General features: G+C 35.3%; 1 protein-coding gene across 9 annotated transcripts in view; it reads left to right on the top strand.

The window, feature by feature from the left end:
* CCDC91 (coiled-coil domain containing 91) overlaps positions 1-15,954 on the top strand; it is a 406,785-nt gene that overhangs the window by 368,631 nt on the left and 22,200 nt on the right. For 5 of the 9 annotated variants that reach the window (XM_027129336.1, XM_027129350.1, XM_027129340.1 and 2 more), the window contains one exon: positions 5,566-6,674. The exons of 2 other annotated variants lie outside the window; for them this stretch is intronic. In XM_027129336.1, the coding sequence (XP_026985137.1) occupies positions 5,566-5,676 (111 nt within the window). In that variant the 3' untranslated portion in view covers positions 5,677-6,674. Of the gene's footprint in view, positions 1-4,741; positions 4,775-5,565; positions 6,675-15,954 lie in introns of those variants that run through there. 2 more of the 9 variants (XM_027129347.1, XM_027129344.1) reach the window with 2 other exon arrangements.

The following is a 15,954-nucleotide window of genomic DNA, read 5'->3' as shown; positions in this document are numbered from 1 at the left end:
CAAAGAGGGAAAAAAAGATTTATAAAGCCCAGGTGTGTGTTTCAGAAGCCTCAGAATTTCCAGGGTTTTTTTTTCAGGTATCTGAAAGAGCTGAACAGCACCTGAAGCAACAGTAAATAGAAGGGAAGACAAAGCAGTTAGAGCTACACTGTTATGAAGAGATTGTAAATCCTACAGCCAGTGTTTGCTGCAGCTACCCTGGACATAACATTGTCAGCGTGAAGTCACAGAATACAAATCTTTGATTCACTTTGAGATGAAAGCCACGAAAACAGAACTAAGTCCCACTCTTCAAGGGTGCAAAAAGAATATTTTGCCAAAATTCTTCTTGCCTCAATAAAGGATAATAAGGTCATGCCTAATAAAACTGAAACTGTTGAAATTCAGGAATTCGCCAAGAACATCAGTTTGATGCACTTGTTTCAGAGAGAGGAATTGTCCCTGAACTATAAGAGAAAGGTCTCAAGTGTCCCTCTCATAGACGTGATCTTACATACCATGCCCAGAAAGCACCCACCGAATTGGAATCTTAGATCTGAAATGGCCCAGTTTATCTTCTTCCTCACAGAGTATCAGTCACCTTCTTGCCCCTTAAAGTGTTGACCTCCTGTTTATTTAGTGGATTCTTGCCTTCAGACAGTTCTGGGGAGGCATGGGGAAAGATGTGAAGTTTAGCTACCTAAACCCAAAGTCAGTACATCCATCATCTTATGGTTTCTAGTTCCAGGGTGACCTTTAACACAAACAAGACAAGGGGAGTGCTTGGTATGTTTAAATTGAAATCTCTCAAACTTTTTTGTCCTTGTACATATCCTTGCTTTTTAAGAAATCACAGGATATTCATTCTGATGCATAACCCAGAGGATTGTTACTTAACAACAATCGCAGGTTGATTGCTAGTTTGTGCAATTATGAGTTTGTGCTATACGCTATCAAAAGGAGAAGTTTCTCCTCTATCTAACGTTCATAAATTCTAAGATATTAAATCAATTTTGTTTTTAATTGAATTCCTGATTGTTTGGGGTGTGGCTTCTAAAAGACTTTGAATTATTATATCTAATGTATGTGTGTATGTATATATATATATATATATATATATATATGCATGTTATGAACCATAATAGTAAAACAACCCCCCATGAAGCCACCTCCAAAATGAATCAACATATTTCATCCTGATTCCATCTTCCAAATACAACTATCCTGTTGTGTGTTTTTTAATAAATTTATTTATTAATTTATTATTTATTTTTGGCTGCATTGGGTCTTTGTTTCTTCGCCCCTTGGAGGGAGCGGGATGGGGGGGTCGATACTTTACATTGCGGTTGTGCGGGCTTCTCATGGCTTCTCATGGTTGCCATGGCTTCTCTTGTTGCGGAGCAAGGACTCTAGGCACGCGAGCTTTAGTAGTTGTGGCTCCCGGGCTCTAGAGCACAGGTTCAGTAGTTGTGGTGCACGGGCCTACTTGCTCCGCGGCATGTGGTATCCTCCTGGACCAGGGCTTGAACCCATGTCCCCTGCACTGGCAGGCGAATTCTTAACCACTGCACCACCAGGGAAGCCCTATCCTCAGTTTTGATTTCATAATATCCTTGGCCTTAAAAAGAAAAGTTACATTGCCTATTGATGTAACTCAAAATAATATACTTTTAAATTTTGCTTGGTTTTTGCATTTTATGAGAAAAAGGGTATTGAACTATCTGTATTCTGATTGTTTCCTTTTTAAATTCAATTTTATTACAAGTGTTTATTAATTTATATTTTTCTGAAATATTTGATGGTATGATTGGTAATATGGTAGGTAATGTGTGATATATTAACATTTATTATACAGTTGTAATAATTAAGACAGCATTATATTTGCATAGGGATAGGTGAATTGTCTATGGAGTTAGAGTAGGGAGCCTGAAGACAGATTCATGCATATGTGGAAACCTGATTTATGACAGAAGTAGCATTGCAGATGACATTTTTTGGCTCAAGCAGTTTCTATAAGATATGCTAGCATAGGTATACAGAGGTCTGTGTTGATAGGTGTTCATTACAGCATTGATTATAATAGCAAAAGATAAGGAACAATTCAAATGTCTATCAATAGAATAATTTTTAAATAAGTAATAAAATAATCCATTATATAAAATTATAAATATACAATGGAAAACTATGCAACTGTTTAAAAAGAACACAGGGAAAACTGGCCCTCCCATACCCTACAGATGGGACTGATAAATTGGTACTCTCACTCTGGAAAGCAATTTGGTAATAGCTATCACAGTTTAAAATATGCAAGTGCTTACAGACAACCCAATTAAAAAATGGGCAGAAGAACTGAATAGACATTTTTCCAAAGAGGAAATGCAGATGGCCAACAGGCACATGAAAAGATGCTCGACATCGCTAATCATCAGGGAAATGCAAATTGAAACCACAATGAGGTATCACCTCACACCTGTCAGAATGGCTGTCATCAGAAAGAACAGAACTTAAAAATGTTGGCGAGGATGTGGAGAAAAGTGAACCCTCCTACACTGTTGGTGGGAATGCAAGTCGGTGCAGCCGCTGTGGAAAACAATATGGAGGTTTCTCTAAAAGCTAAAAATAGAACTACCATATGACCCAGCAATTCCACAGGTGGGTATATAACCAAAAAAACAAAAACACTAATTCAGAAAGATACATGTACCCCAATGTTCATTGCAGCACTATTTACAATTGCCAAGGTATGGAAGCAACCTAAGTGTCCATCAACAGGTGATGGATAAAGAAGATGTGGTATGTGTGTGTATATATATAGATATAGATATATATCTATATATATACACACACACACAATGGAATATTGCTCGGCCATAAAAATGAATTAAATTTTGCCATTTGCAACAACATGGATGGACTTGGAGGGCATTATGCTAAATGAAATAAATCAGACAATGAAAGACAAGTATTGTATGATATCACTTATATGTGGAATCTAAAAAATAAACTAGTGAATAAAACAAAAAAGAAGCAGACTCACAGATATAGAAAACAAAATAGTGGTTACCAGTGGAGAGGGAGAAGGGGGGAGGGACAGTGTAGGGGTAGAACTAAAAAAGGGATTATATGAAACCATCTGTGTGAAACTTTGAAATTATAAAGCACTATAGGATTTAAAGAATCTTTCATTCAATAAAAAATGAAATAAATAAGTAAAAGAAGCACTGGACATGAATGGATGAAGAGGGGTGACTGGCTAGGTGTCTGTCTAATCAAAAGGCTGGCTTTCCCCATCTAGAATGTTGCGGATTACTCCGTGGATTCTGGAACACTGAAAACAACAACTGCACAGGCAGTAAAAATGAATTACAGATACTTTGGCATCTAAGAGAGAAGTATGTGTCTAATCAGTCCATTGACTAATATTTTTATGTCAATGACTTAGAAGTGTCAGAAATTTTACTTTTTATCTTAGTGAGACATTTTTTCATTAATTTCATTTATTCTTCACATATTTACTGACGGCATTGTGTATTGAACCTCTGCTTTTTGTCTTGCTCCTCTCCTAGTCTATTCTTCCTACAGCGCCCATGTGAACATACTAACATATGTTCAACCGCAATTATATCATTATTATTTTTGCATCTAAAAAAATAAAATAAAATATGCAAATCTTATGATGTAGAAATTCCATGTATTAGAATCTGTCCAAGAGAAACCCTTGGACAACTTCTGAAGGGAGTGCACTCAGGTTGTAAATTTCCTTGTTGCTTCATAAACAAGACAAAATTGGAATAAACTTACATGTCTATCAACGGGAAAGTGGCTAAATAAATCATGGAATGCAGTCAAGCAGTTTCTTGAAAATGAAATAGGAAAAATTTCCAGTAATGACAGTGGAAGAAAGTGATTATGTGAACCCTGCCATAGTTAACAATTACAAGATCTTGACCGAATATTTTTTAAAAACCTATCTTTAAATGCTTGAAAACACCCAAAGTAGACAGAAACCACTAGGAATGGACCGGACCAAGGTGTTGGTATACCCTTCTGTACTATTTGAATTTGGACCAAGTGCAAAATAATTTTATAAAACCGCAAATAATTAGATTTCAATCTGTTTTATGTGTATTAAAATGAAACATTAAAAAATTCAACTTTAGTCTCCTACATAGCTTTTAAATTAGGTTAAGCATGTTTTTACTTTTAGAATTAAAAGTGCATCTATCATTTCCTAGTAGATTGCCTTGCTCTATTCGGGTTAAGTATTTATTGATTCAGTCAATCTCAGCAAATATTTATTGAATGTCGAACATGTGGCCAGACCCTCTTCTAGATGCTGGGGTACGATAGTCAGCAAGACAGACAACTCTCTGCTTACCTGGGGTTTATCTTGTAATGAACTGTCTTATTTGATAGAGACTTGTAAGCAGAAGGTATATACTCACCTAAAGGTATCATCTGAGAGAGGAAGAAAAAAAAAAAACCCATGTGAAAAAAGGATAAACAGGAATCTTACTTCTTTATGTACATTAAAATCCCAAAATATTAGAATTGAAGGGAGTCTTAGTAGTTTTCAATCTTTTTACATGAGGATTTTGCTCAATATAATATATTGTTTTTTAATTAATTCTTAGGATACTTCAAAATTTTAATCTTTCATTTTTTCAGTCATTTTGAATTCAATGGATTATGGATGTGTAATTTAATAGAGAATTCTTGTTTGGATTTGTCTTTTTTCTTTCATGTTGGGGGGAGCATGTAGGAGGAATAGTCAACTTTTACATAAATATGACAGGTGTGTATCATGAAATGGAATTTATCTGGCTTTCTTTTGAATTCCTCCATTCTATAACCTGTAGGTAATGTGTTGTCGTTGGTTATTTTTACACAATGAGCAATTTTTTAGGGCAGAAGAGTTAGAAACCCTTTTTTGATGTATCCAATAATCCTTACCATCCAGAAAGTTCTTTGTTATATGACTTTTATTACTAAGCCTCTATGGTTTTGTTCACTGTATTTGTTATTGATACACTAAAACAATCCTAATAAAAAAATCTATAACTCAACGGGAAAACCAAGTCAAATTTGTTTCAACAATATCACATGTTTCTTAAACCTTTCCCAAGAACTTTCTCTAATTTCAGGAAATTGTTTATATCCTCACCTGTCTTTTGTCCCAGTTAAACTCTATGCATGGAGTAATTATGCTGTTTTTCTATACCATGTTTTTCTTCTGTTTTTTGCATCTGTTATATTTTTTATGATATTTGTGGATGTCTAGTCTGTATATTCATTAAGAACTGGTATTTTTATACTATTTTATATTATCTGAAACCACTCTGATCAGATTTATGGTATTTCTCCAATAACTGAATACCAACATCAATTATAAAATTGTAATGATTATCATCTCAGCTTAGATGATAGGCCAGAAATAGTGACTGCACTGTCTCTGAGTTTAAAGCACTATTTGATTTTCTAAATCATCATCTGAAAAGGTTTCTCTAGTGGGCTTAATATTCTTTAGCCCTCAACTAAGTATATTCTTTTTCTCTTTCTCTCTCTCTCTTTAAAAAAAATCAACAGCTTGATCAAGTCATCCGCCAAAGAAGCCTGTCCAGTTTGGAACTGTTCCTCTCTTGTGCTCAGAAACAGTTAAGTGCTTTAATAGCTACGGAACCAGTTGACATTGAATAAAGAGAACGTGACAACCTAACCCACACTGGCAATGGATAAATCATTAGACCTCTAAAATACATGCTGTGAATTATAAAGATGCTTTTGTTTTCTTTCCAAACCTTGGAAAATTGATTTCCACTTCAAGGATAAACCAAAACAGTATTTAGAAGAACTACAAGAGATCTAATTTATTTTCTTTTGTTTTCTCCTTTACATTTACTATTATTTTATTAGCAGTAGTAGTAACAGCAACAAAAAGTATGATGTGACCCCAAAACCATTGAAAATTACCAGATTACCAAAAGTTAACTAAGTAAACTTTATAGCCTCTGGTGCCCTGTTAACATTGTATTTGGCAAAAATACTAAATATTTTTTACTTATTGTTTCACAATGACTTGATAAGATTCTAGGATGTCATCATACATTTATTTGATTTTGAGGCTAGAAACAGCATGGTTTTCAACATCACCTATTTATCTATGTAACTTAGATGTAAAACACTGATATGACAGAGAATCATTCTGATATTACCAAACCTCTTTTCTGTAGTGGGATCTATGTATTTTCATTGGTAACAATTAACAACACTAAAGATTATTAAATTAATTCAACTTTGATCTGATGTACCATTTAAAGGAATATATGTGTGTAATGTGCTTATTTCTTATTTCTTTTCTTCAAAGTCACTATGAATCAATAAAATCATTTTTCTTATGAATCATACCATGAACTTAATCTCTAGAAAGAGAATATAACTTAGCCATTTATAGGGATTCGGGTTCAAATATAAGAGGTGTGAAATACTTTCCCAAGTACTTCAGAAGTACTTAATTCATGAGCAGTGTGCTTCAATGTGAAATCATGAGTTGTTTTTTTTTTTCAAACATCAAAACTAAAATATCATTACAAATGTATGCAAATATTCTGTCTTGTTTTCTGAAATGCTCCTACTTTCATAGGCTTTGTACTTTTCTGGGAATTTCTCAGTGTAATAAAAAAGACCTTCAAATCTTATTTGGTTATTATTATTTTTTAATACTTTTTAAAAAGTTTTTTCTTACTCAAACTTCTACACCCATGGATGATGATGTTTTTAATTTATACCTTCCCCTAAATATTATAATAATATTTATCAAGAATCTTTAAATGTTAATGACTACTTAGGTTTCTCTTACAAATTTAAATAAGAAATTAAAGCAAGCAGGCCACTGACTTGAAATGCAGCATAGTTTAAAAGGGGGAAAAGGGCTTTTAATTCAGGAACAAGCCAATAACATAATGTTATGGTCACATTTAAAATCAGTTGACTCTTTGTCATCAAATTTTAAATGATAGGATATTTTACAAGTTACTCAGATATGATTTAGATGAAAATGAAGCATAACAGGTCACTGAAACTAAGATCCAGAAAGCTGTAGAAATATCAAGAGTATATAATAATCTACACGTCTCTTTCTACCCCTACCAGCACAGAATGATTTTTTCTTCTTCCATTTGGGGTTACATTAGTCTATGCTATTGACATAGAGTAATTGTGGTCTGAAGTAATTTGGAACAGATTGACACTGATCAGTCTGTGAATATTTGAGGAACACCCACCATGCACAATAATAAATTCTTATATTGCTAAAATACTTTTTTCCCATGGAGTTATCCTTAAAGATAACAGAATAATCATCTGAACATAAAACTATTTGATACATTAATCCTTCCAAACTGAATTAGCTAATAATCTATTTTGGTGATGTTCAAGTTATAGATTTCCACATTTAGAACTGTATTCTGTTTTTGTCCTGGTTATCGCAAGGACATAAACCATCTCAGGTAGCATTCGCTAAGAGAATTAGATGATTAAGCATTGTGCTGTGCCCAAAGATAAGAGTTTTTCCCTGAAATGTGAGCCCAAAGTGTCAAAGTAGTCAAATGTTTTGTATCTAAAACTTTCCCCTCCTATTGTATGGTTTCCTTAACTCTCTTTATATAGCATTTTCTACCTTTATGTTTAGGTGAATAAGGCACCATTCTGAAAGACTAAGGGTAAGAGAGGAATTCTGTTTTTAGAATGACAAAGCCACTGTCAAACTGTGACTAATTTTAGTAACATGCTTGAGAGTTCATTATTAGAATAGTTATTTCCTCAAAAAAAAAATGAGTATCTGCTTTGAGCCAACTATTTTCACATGTTAGCTCAACACCCCTGTGAAGTTAAAATAACCTTGTGAAGGAGATTCGATGTTAGTGAATATTTGATGTTTAATTGCCCTTGATGACCAGGTAGAGTTGGGCTTCAACCCCAGAGCTTTCAACAGACAGTTTTACTCCTTCTAGTACCCTGGAGATACCCAATAGTCTCTCCATAAGAAATTATCTGGAAATTTTTATCCCATGTAGTCATCAGATTATTTTAATCTTTAAAGAAGGAGGCTAGCCCCCTCTTATAAGCCTAATTGGAATTCTAGCCCTGCCACATTCTAACTGTAGAACATTGGACAAGTTGCCTAACCAATTTGCGTCTCTGCTTTCTCGTTTGTGAGGTGAAAATAGTGATTTTTATAGGCTTTTTGTGAAAATTAACCTTGTAAAATGCCCCATAGAGTAGACCTCACTGGCGTGGCCACCAGTTCACAACAAGCCCCCTTTCTCTGGGAACTGCCTACAAAATACAGGTGCAGTTGCCCACAAACAACTGGCCAAACAATATTATTCTGCCCCTCTAACGTTGACGGGCTAATCCACAGGTGAAGACCACATTGGCCTCCTGTGAAGAGTCATGTGCTGAGATACTTCAACTATTTTACCCTAGGGGGCCAGACATGAACTCTGCTTCTGAGGTCAGAAGTCCCCTGATCGCTGCCTTCCCTGACTCTTGGATTCTCTGAGCTACCCAAATATTCTTCCAATATGCCAGTTGGAAGAATACTTTTTTCCCTTAAGCCAGCCAGAGCCAGTTTCTATTACATGCAACCAAAAACGTATTAACCGAGGCAATCCAGCACAGAGCCCAGTGCATAATCCCTGGATACCCAGCGCTTGTAAATTCTTCATTTCCTCCACCATACTAATCCTCATCCAAAATGGGAATACTCTTTGCTTTATTTTTAAGGAATGTTAAAAATATAACTGAACCAAAGCCCCTATTGTCTAATAAAGCCAAGTAAATCACAGAGACCTAAAACTATGAACAAACAGTGCCCGATTTAGAAGTTCTCTGTCATTCAGAATCTGGAGTAGAGGTTTAAACCCAGCCTCACTAAATGCTGATTCATGTTGCAGTTCAGTGGAGCCTTACTCAGTGATTGCTTTGAAATCAAAACCAGAACAACGTCCCTATGCTTGATATTATTCTGCATTGAGTCAGGTATTTTTATTCTGATAGTTAAACTGACTAGAATCAGGAAATGCTATATATGCCTTAAAGAATGATAAAAAAACACAAAAGAATTATTCGTTTGCTGAATTTAAAAAAATAGTCTTTGCATAATAAATCCTGAATAAGAAAAAAAAAAACCTATGTAAAAACCTGGAAAACATGTATGAAACTCCAAGAGAAAAAAACGAGAGTTATTGAATCCAAGCACTTATCCCCTAGTCTGCTGTTTACATACCAGTAAACAACTCTACTGTGTCTCTGAAGACTACCAACAGGAAGCAGAAAGCCAAAATAAATTAATAGTTCTTAGGTTGGGAATTGGATTCAAGTGATCTCACTGAAAATATAACTTTTGTCAAAAATCTGTCTCTGATGAAATTAAATACCAATTGATAAAATTCAGTTGTGCCTTTGATGAAAAAGTATTGTTTGATTTTGGAAGTTATGTGTTGGCATTCTCAAAATTATAAAACAGAAACAAATTTTAGGCTGTTGGGAGAGATTTACCTTGGAGATGGTACAGTATTTATCTTAGACACTGAAAACCAGTGTACACTAAGAAACATAATCATTTAAGAACAATGGTAACAGCTACAGCAACAAACTGTCAAAGAACACCACCACCCTCCCAGCTCTATATGAAGATATTCAGGGATTATTTGCTTTTTATGAAGATGCCTTTTCTGGAAGGTTCCAAACAAACTTTGTTGCTTTTCAATAAATCTTCATCAATTAAAAAAAATAAAAAGCCAACGTGTTCTGAATCTACAGGCCACTTACTCGTGGGCATCACCACCATCATCATAGTAAGTGGGCAGAAGCAATATATGAAAACTCCCAGATGTGACTGCCAGAATTTTTTTAAGCCAGACAAAACTAAAAATGTTCCCTTTATTTCATTGAAAAATAAACACAGTGCCATACACCGAATCTGCCATAATGCAGGGGCTCCTTGGGCATCAATCATTGGTCTATATAAATAGAAGGAGAAGAGCTGGTAAAATTTTCTTTGCTCTCACCTGGTTTTCTGTTTTCTTTTCCCAGAACCATCCATTCTCAACAAGCTGATCCCCTTGAAATTCTACTTCCTCCCACCCTGGGCACTGCACACTAGACTTTTCCTATGCAGTACGTGTGGAGTTAAATAATAGTTTGTGTTAATTGCCATTTATAATTAATAATCTGTGTTCTTATTTGTTTATATGTATCTCCTCCTGAAGGAAGAGCCCACATCTGTCTTGTTTATTATATTCCGAAAGCATTTCCTAGTACCTAGCCTGTGTGTGGATTTAGTGTATAATAGTGAGTCCATAAATAGTTGAATCAATCAATCATTCCACTTGTAATGTAATAAATCAACTAACCCTGAGCTAATAGAGTGACTGCTAATTTAAAGGATTAGCTAAAATCGCTGTGTTTCTAAATGAGGTTCTATAAGAAAGTTTAAAAACTGTCATAAAACAGTAACCAGCCTTCTGAGCACTTTAAAATGAGTCTGCATTTCCAAATGCTACAAGGATGACTAAATCATAGCTACTAGAATGCTACTAAATTGGTATGCTACCCAAATTTACAATATCCTCTAAGAGTGTAAGTAGGGAAGGATATATGGCAAATTATATATATACGAAACAATTTCTTATGGTACCAAGAGATACCTGACCTCCTGGTGAGTGCGCTGTAGGGTAAATATTAGACTCACTGGTCCATCAGGTTTCAGCTACAATAGGAGGGAGGAAGAAAGTTTGGAGATGAGATTGTATGCATAGGGTTTTGGAATCAAGAATAGGAGATCCAGAGGGCCCAGTAGGAGCTGCGGGTGAGGAGAGGGGAGGTTTTGGGATTGGGTCAGACCAGGGAATATTCAGAGCAATGTGGTGTGAGAGTCCTGGTGATAATGGACGCAGAAGGATACTGATGGCCTTTTAAAATCCAATTCTGACTCCCAATTGTTATGCAAACTGGTCTTGTACTTTTGAGAAATACACAGAGATGAAGAAACAAACTCATTCAAAAGGTAGGAAAACTTGACTCAGTCCTGGCAAAGATTCAGTTCTCAGAAGTCTGGAAGCTGATTTTAAAAGAAATAACTGAAGCCACAGAATGTACAAATCACTGACTTCAACACAGCTCAGATACTGAAGCAGATTATAGAAAATGTTTTGTGGCAAGATGTATATGTAATGAATTTTGAGAGCTTGCTCTTTTGTGTAGGTATTCTTTTCTAAAAATGTTAGAACCACCGGACACTGTGGAAAGCACTACCTTTATAAAGAAACATACTTTTCCTGTAATTTTTTAAATCTTTCTCTTTGCCTGCTTTCCATAACTGCTAAAATTGTAAATGTTTATAGATTTATAAAAATGTTTAGCAGTGTTTCAAGTAGTAAAATTTTAGTAATTGTCTAACACACTTTATTTTTCTTATAATTTTTTTCTTTCTCTCATAATGCAGGGAATAGACTTTTATACTTTGTATCAAATCAAAACTGACATGTTGGCAGCAGTTACATAAAATGAGATAAACTAGGTAGAAATATCAAATCAGGTCCTTTTAGGCTTGGAACCAGTCTGTAGGTTCCACGTAGTCCAGATAAGCAGCTACAGTTATTGATGAGTTCTCTTTTATATGAATTAAATTCTTTCAAAGTGTCACAGTGATTCTACCTAATATAAACCCTTGGTTATGCTGGCAGTTCCCCACATGAAGAATTCTTGTACTCAGGAATGTGTTTTATCTCTATTCCTTACAATTTGAAATGCATATTCTCTGTTATAGATGTTAAGTAATCTACCTGGGAAGCCTGAAAATTCTACATAGCCTATAATGCAGTGTTATGTAGACCTCAACCTTAAATGTAATGGTGCTGGTGCCCTCATTTTTTTATTCTCTCTTTCTATGTGATCTCTTCTGATTCCACAGCTTTACATACTCTCTGTATGCTGAAGACCACTGACTTTAAGTCCAAAGTCCTATATTCAGCTGCCTACCCTATATTTCCACTTAGATGTGGTACCTAACATGTCAAAAGCAGCGCTCTTCATCGCCACCTCACCTCTGCCAACCAGAGCTCTTTCTGTGTCTTTTCTAATATTTTCCATCTCAATGAATATATCATCCTTCTCCATTTCTCTCTTTTATCTCTCTCTCACTCCCTACTTCAAATTCAGTTCTGTCAGCTTTACTCCAAGACTTATCTTGAATCCATCTACTTTCTTCCATCCATTCTCATGACTACCTCCCTGACCAAAGCCTGTGTCATCTCTTGCCTGGACTTGAAATAGTCTGCTCAGTGAGCCCTTGTTTCCATTCTTGTTCCCCAAAAAATCAGTTCTCCACATTACAGCTAATGATTTCCTAAAACCTAAATTTATTGAACCAACTAATGTCTCTATGGGAAAATGCATTCATAATTTCACTTTGGATGCTAGGAACATATACAGTGTAGTAGGAATAGATTCAAGTCATTGGTGGTGGTTTCAGTCATTGGGGCAGGGTTGCTAACAGGATCAAGTGCAACTGGTAAAAGTATGACTGAGCTGAGGAAAAGGAGAAAGTTGGTAAATCAATAGTTAAGAGACCTGCAAGTGTGCAATGGGTATGTATATACTCTTTTGGGATCCAGCTGGTTCCTTTTCACGTCCTTTTCTTCTGTATGGCTTAAGCTTTGACCTGCCTGCTTCTCTACTGTTACTTTTATCTACCAGAGTATTTCCTCCTTGAAGGTTTACAGAATTCAACATTATAAATATCCACAATTTCTTAGATAGTCACTTCAAGATTAGTTAGGAATTTTATTCACAGAGGTGGGCAAAGTGGAAGTAAAATTTTCATCCAGAATCGTGTATACTACAAAAGAATATGTAGCTTCAGTCCATTCTGGGCATTTTCTGACTCAGCTAGCCCTGGCTTGGGGTGTGAAGGACCAATATTTTCTCACCTTCATTAGCCTTCTTCGAGAGAGAGGCTTCTCAGCCCTCATGAAAACTTTGTTCTCTCCTCTTCCTGCCATGTGGCACCACCAACCCTACCATTACAGTGGACACTGACAAATCAGGTAGGAAACTTCAGTAAGATGGGGGTGGGGTTGGAAGAAATGGGGAGATAGCAAAATCCAAGAATTCCCAAACAGGAGCACCCTGTCCTTTTATGAATAGCTGTTCTAATTATGATATATTCAATTGACTAACAGAAATGCTTGAGAGGTGGAATGTATCAGGTACCCCTGGGGCAGTCAAGCTTGCTTCAACAAGCTGAGATCACTATCAGGTAGCCATGATTCTTTCCTCTATGAAATAGAGAACATGGGACCATATAAGACCACAAGGTTGGAGCAACTCCATGAAATAATTTATGTCAAAACGAGGAGTTTTGGGCAATGAGGTGATCTTCACTCTTAAATTTTGTGCTATAAGTATTTTTGCATACTTCTTTCTCTTAAAGAATGAAAAAATAAGAGGAAGGCTGTATCTTTAGTTTGCTCAATGAGAAGGAAAAATTGTAATTGGATACCCTTACTGTCAATCATTTAGCAATGCTTCTGGATAGAGATTAGGGGAACTTTCTATATATGCATTGTGTAATATGATAACCACTAGCTATGTGGGGCTGTGAACTCTTGAAATGTGGCTAGTGTGACTGAGGAAACTAATTTTAAAATTTTATTTAATTGTAATTAATTTAAATTTATATAGCCACATGTGACTAGTAGCTACCATATTGTAGATTTTGAATCTAGGAATATCCTTGCCAGGGAAAAAGCCGTGACCAGGTTTATTACCCCTGACCTTTAAAACAGTTATATTTGTTCTCTTCCACCCTTCTTAAGATTAGTGTGGAGAGTAAGGAGGTCATGAGTACAAATGCGTGTGAAACTCTCTAAGGAAAGGTATTTCGTCAGTAGAAAGCTGAGAAGACAGTGCTGTTGAGAGTTAATGTTATCATGACTAAAGAGTAAAAGAGACCTAATAAGTCAGGATAACCCTCTGACTAATGTATGACTCTCAGAGCTAGGAACATTTGTAGTTGAGTGCTTACAAAGAAAAGAGATCTCTCTGATCTTTGGCCAAAACTTTCCAAAAAATCAGAAATTCATCTCCTAAATTTGAGAAAATACTTTAAATTTAGTCTTGGTTTGCTTTTGAGAGGGATCTGGAGAATTAATATAACTTTAATTTTGAAAATTAAGCAGAAATTGAATAACCTCATTATTCAGTTAATTCAGAATAATTCAATTTATTATTCACAATTGAATAATAAGGATTCAGACTTCCAAAATGGATTTTTAATTAATAAAAAATAATGTCTAATTAGTTATGAGTCTTCAAAAATATTTACACTGTCTTCCAATAATTGAATTTGTTGAGAAATACCATTTCATTTAAAAAACATGTGTTGAGCTCCTACTATGTGTCATGTATTGTGCTAGACATAAACAACTAGTTAATGCTCTTAACAGTTCTTTTTAAGAAGAGGAAACTAAGGCTGAGAGCGGGTCAGTAACTCGCCAGTGATCACTGCTTTACAAGCACTGCTTCATCAGGTATGAAGCTGCGTTCCAACCCACGTCTACCTGATGCCAAAGTCCATGCTTTTCAGAAGGGGAAACATTTTCTTCCGCCAGTTACGTTCACCTATTTTATTTAACCTAGCCACTCAGTCTGTTTGGATTCACTTTTGTGATGTATCCCCCACCAAAGCATGCTGATGATCTTAAAGAATTTACAAACTCCAGGCTCAGCTTCTTGGCAACCAGGTTATGCTGAGTGGTGCATCGCCAAACCTGCACTAAACCCTGTAGCTTATTGGAGTGTTAGGGTTTCTGCTGATGGGGCAAAGTTGTGGGAAAATCATTTCCCTTCTAAGCCAAATTCCATTTAATTGCCATTGTTTACCTGGTGGGAAAAGATTTACATTCCACAGCTCAGACAAATCAATACTGCTTAATACTGTGATTTAACTTGGAGTTACACGAGCTAAATGACAAGAACGCCTGGCTGGAATATAAAGTCAAGACATCAACTACTACACTATTGGCTAATATAACCTAACAATGAAGATTCTTCCAAAAGACTAATCTTCTCCCAAGCTCTAATCAATTCTTAAGGGAAATCATCAGTCCAAATCAATAATAACTTGATGGTGTGATGAGCATTATAACCTTACATTTTCAGAGAAGAAAATAGAAATGGCTTGACTAACGTAATTTAATTCTAAGTCTTAGTCATAGAGCACAACACAGAGCCAAGAATCACTAGCTCCTTTCCTCAAATTTTACCTATTATTTGAAATTGATACAGCTCACCAGTGATATTAACATCAGAAATTACATCACATCTTAAGTAATTTGGAAATACAGGATAAGAGTATTGTTTCCATTGCAAAACTTTACTGAGAAGATTTGTATTGTTCCCTTTTATAATTTATCACAGTTTATTCAGGATGGAGCCAGTTTATTCAGGATGGAGCTGGGTTCAAGACTCATGTCCGTCAGCTTAGTATTTAACCTCCCTTGTGCCTCAGTTTCCTCAGTTTTAGACAATAAAACTCACATCATAAGCTTGTTAGATTAATACATGTAAAACCATTAAAATAATATCTGGCTCACAGCTCAGAGTTTATGTTCTGTATTCATAAAGAATAAAGTTGCTGTTTACATTATCTTTACTTTAAAATTTTTCATTATCATTTTTGTTAATATTTTTCATATTGATAGAATGTCACTTTTTAGCTTTTAAGAATACTTTTGTTATATTGATTCATTTGTTCAGATTGATGGTTTTTCTCTTCTGTCAAACCATGTCTTAATTTATTTGAAACACATTTATGATCTGTCATGTTTCAGCCAGATGTCCCATTAGCTTCTAAAAGTAAGCTTAGAATTCTGTAAAGCATCTTCAGAGAGGGCGTATAATAACACTTTA

This window comes from Aethalodelphis obliquidens, unplaced genomic scaffold, assembly GCF_003676395.1.
Source record: "Aethalodelphis obliquidens isolate GAN/ISIS:26980383/991018 unplaced genomic scaffold, ASM367639v1 scaffold36, whole genome shotgun sequence".
Taxonomy (NCBI): domain Eukaryota; kingdom Metazoa; phylum Chordata; class Mammalia; order Artiodactyla; family Delphinidae; genus Aethalodelphis; species Aethalodelphis obliquidens.
This window is presented reverse-complemented; position numbering and strand designations above follow the sequence as displayed.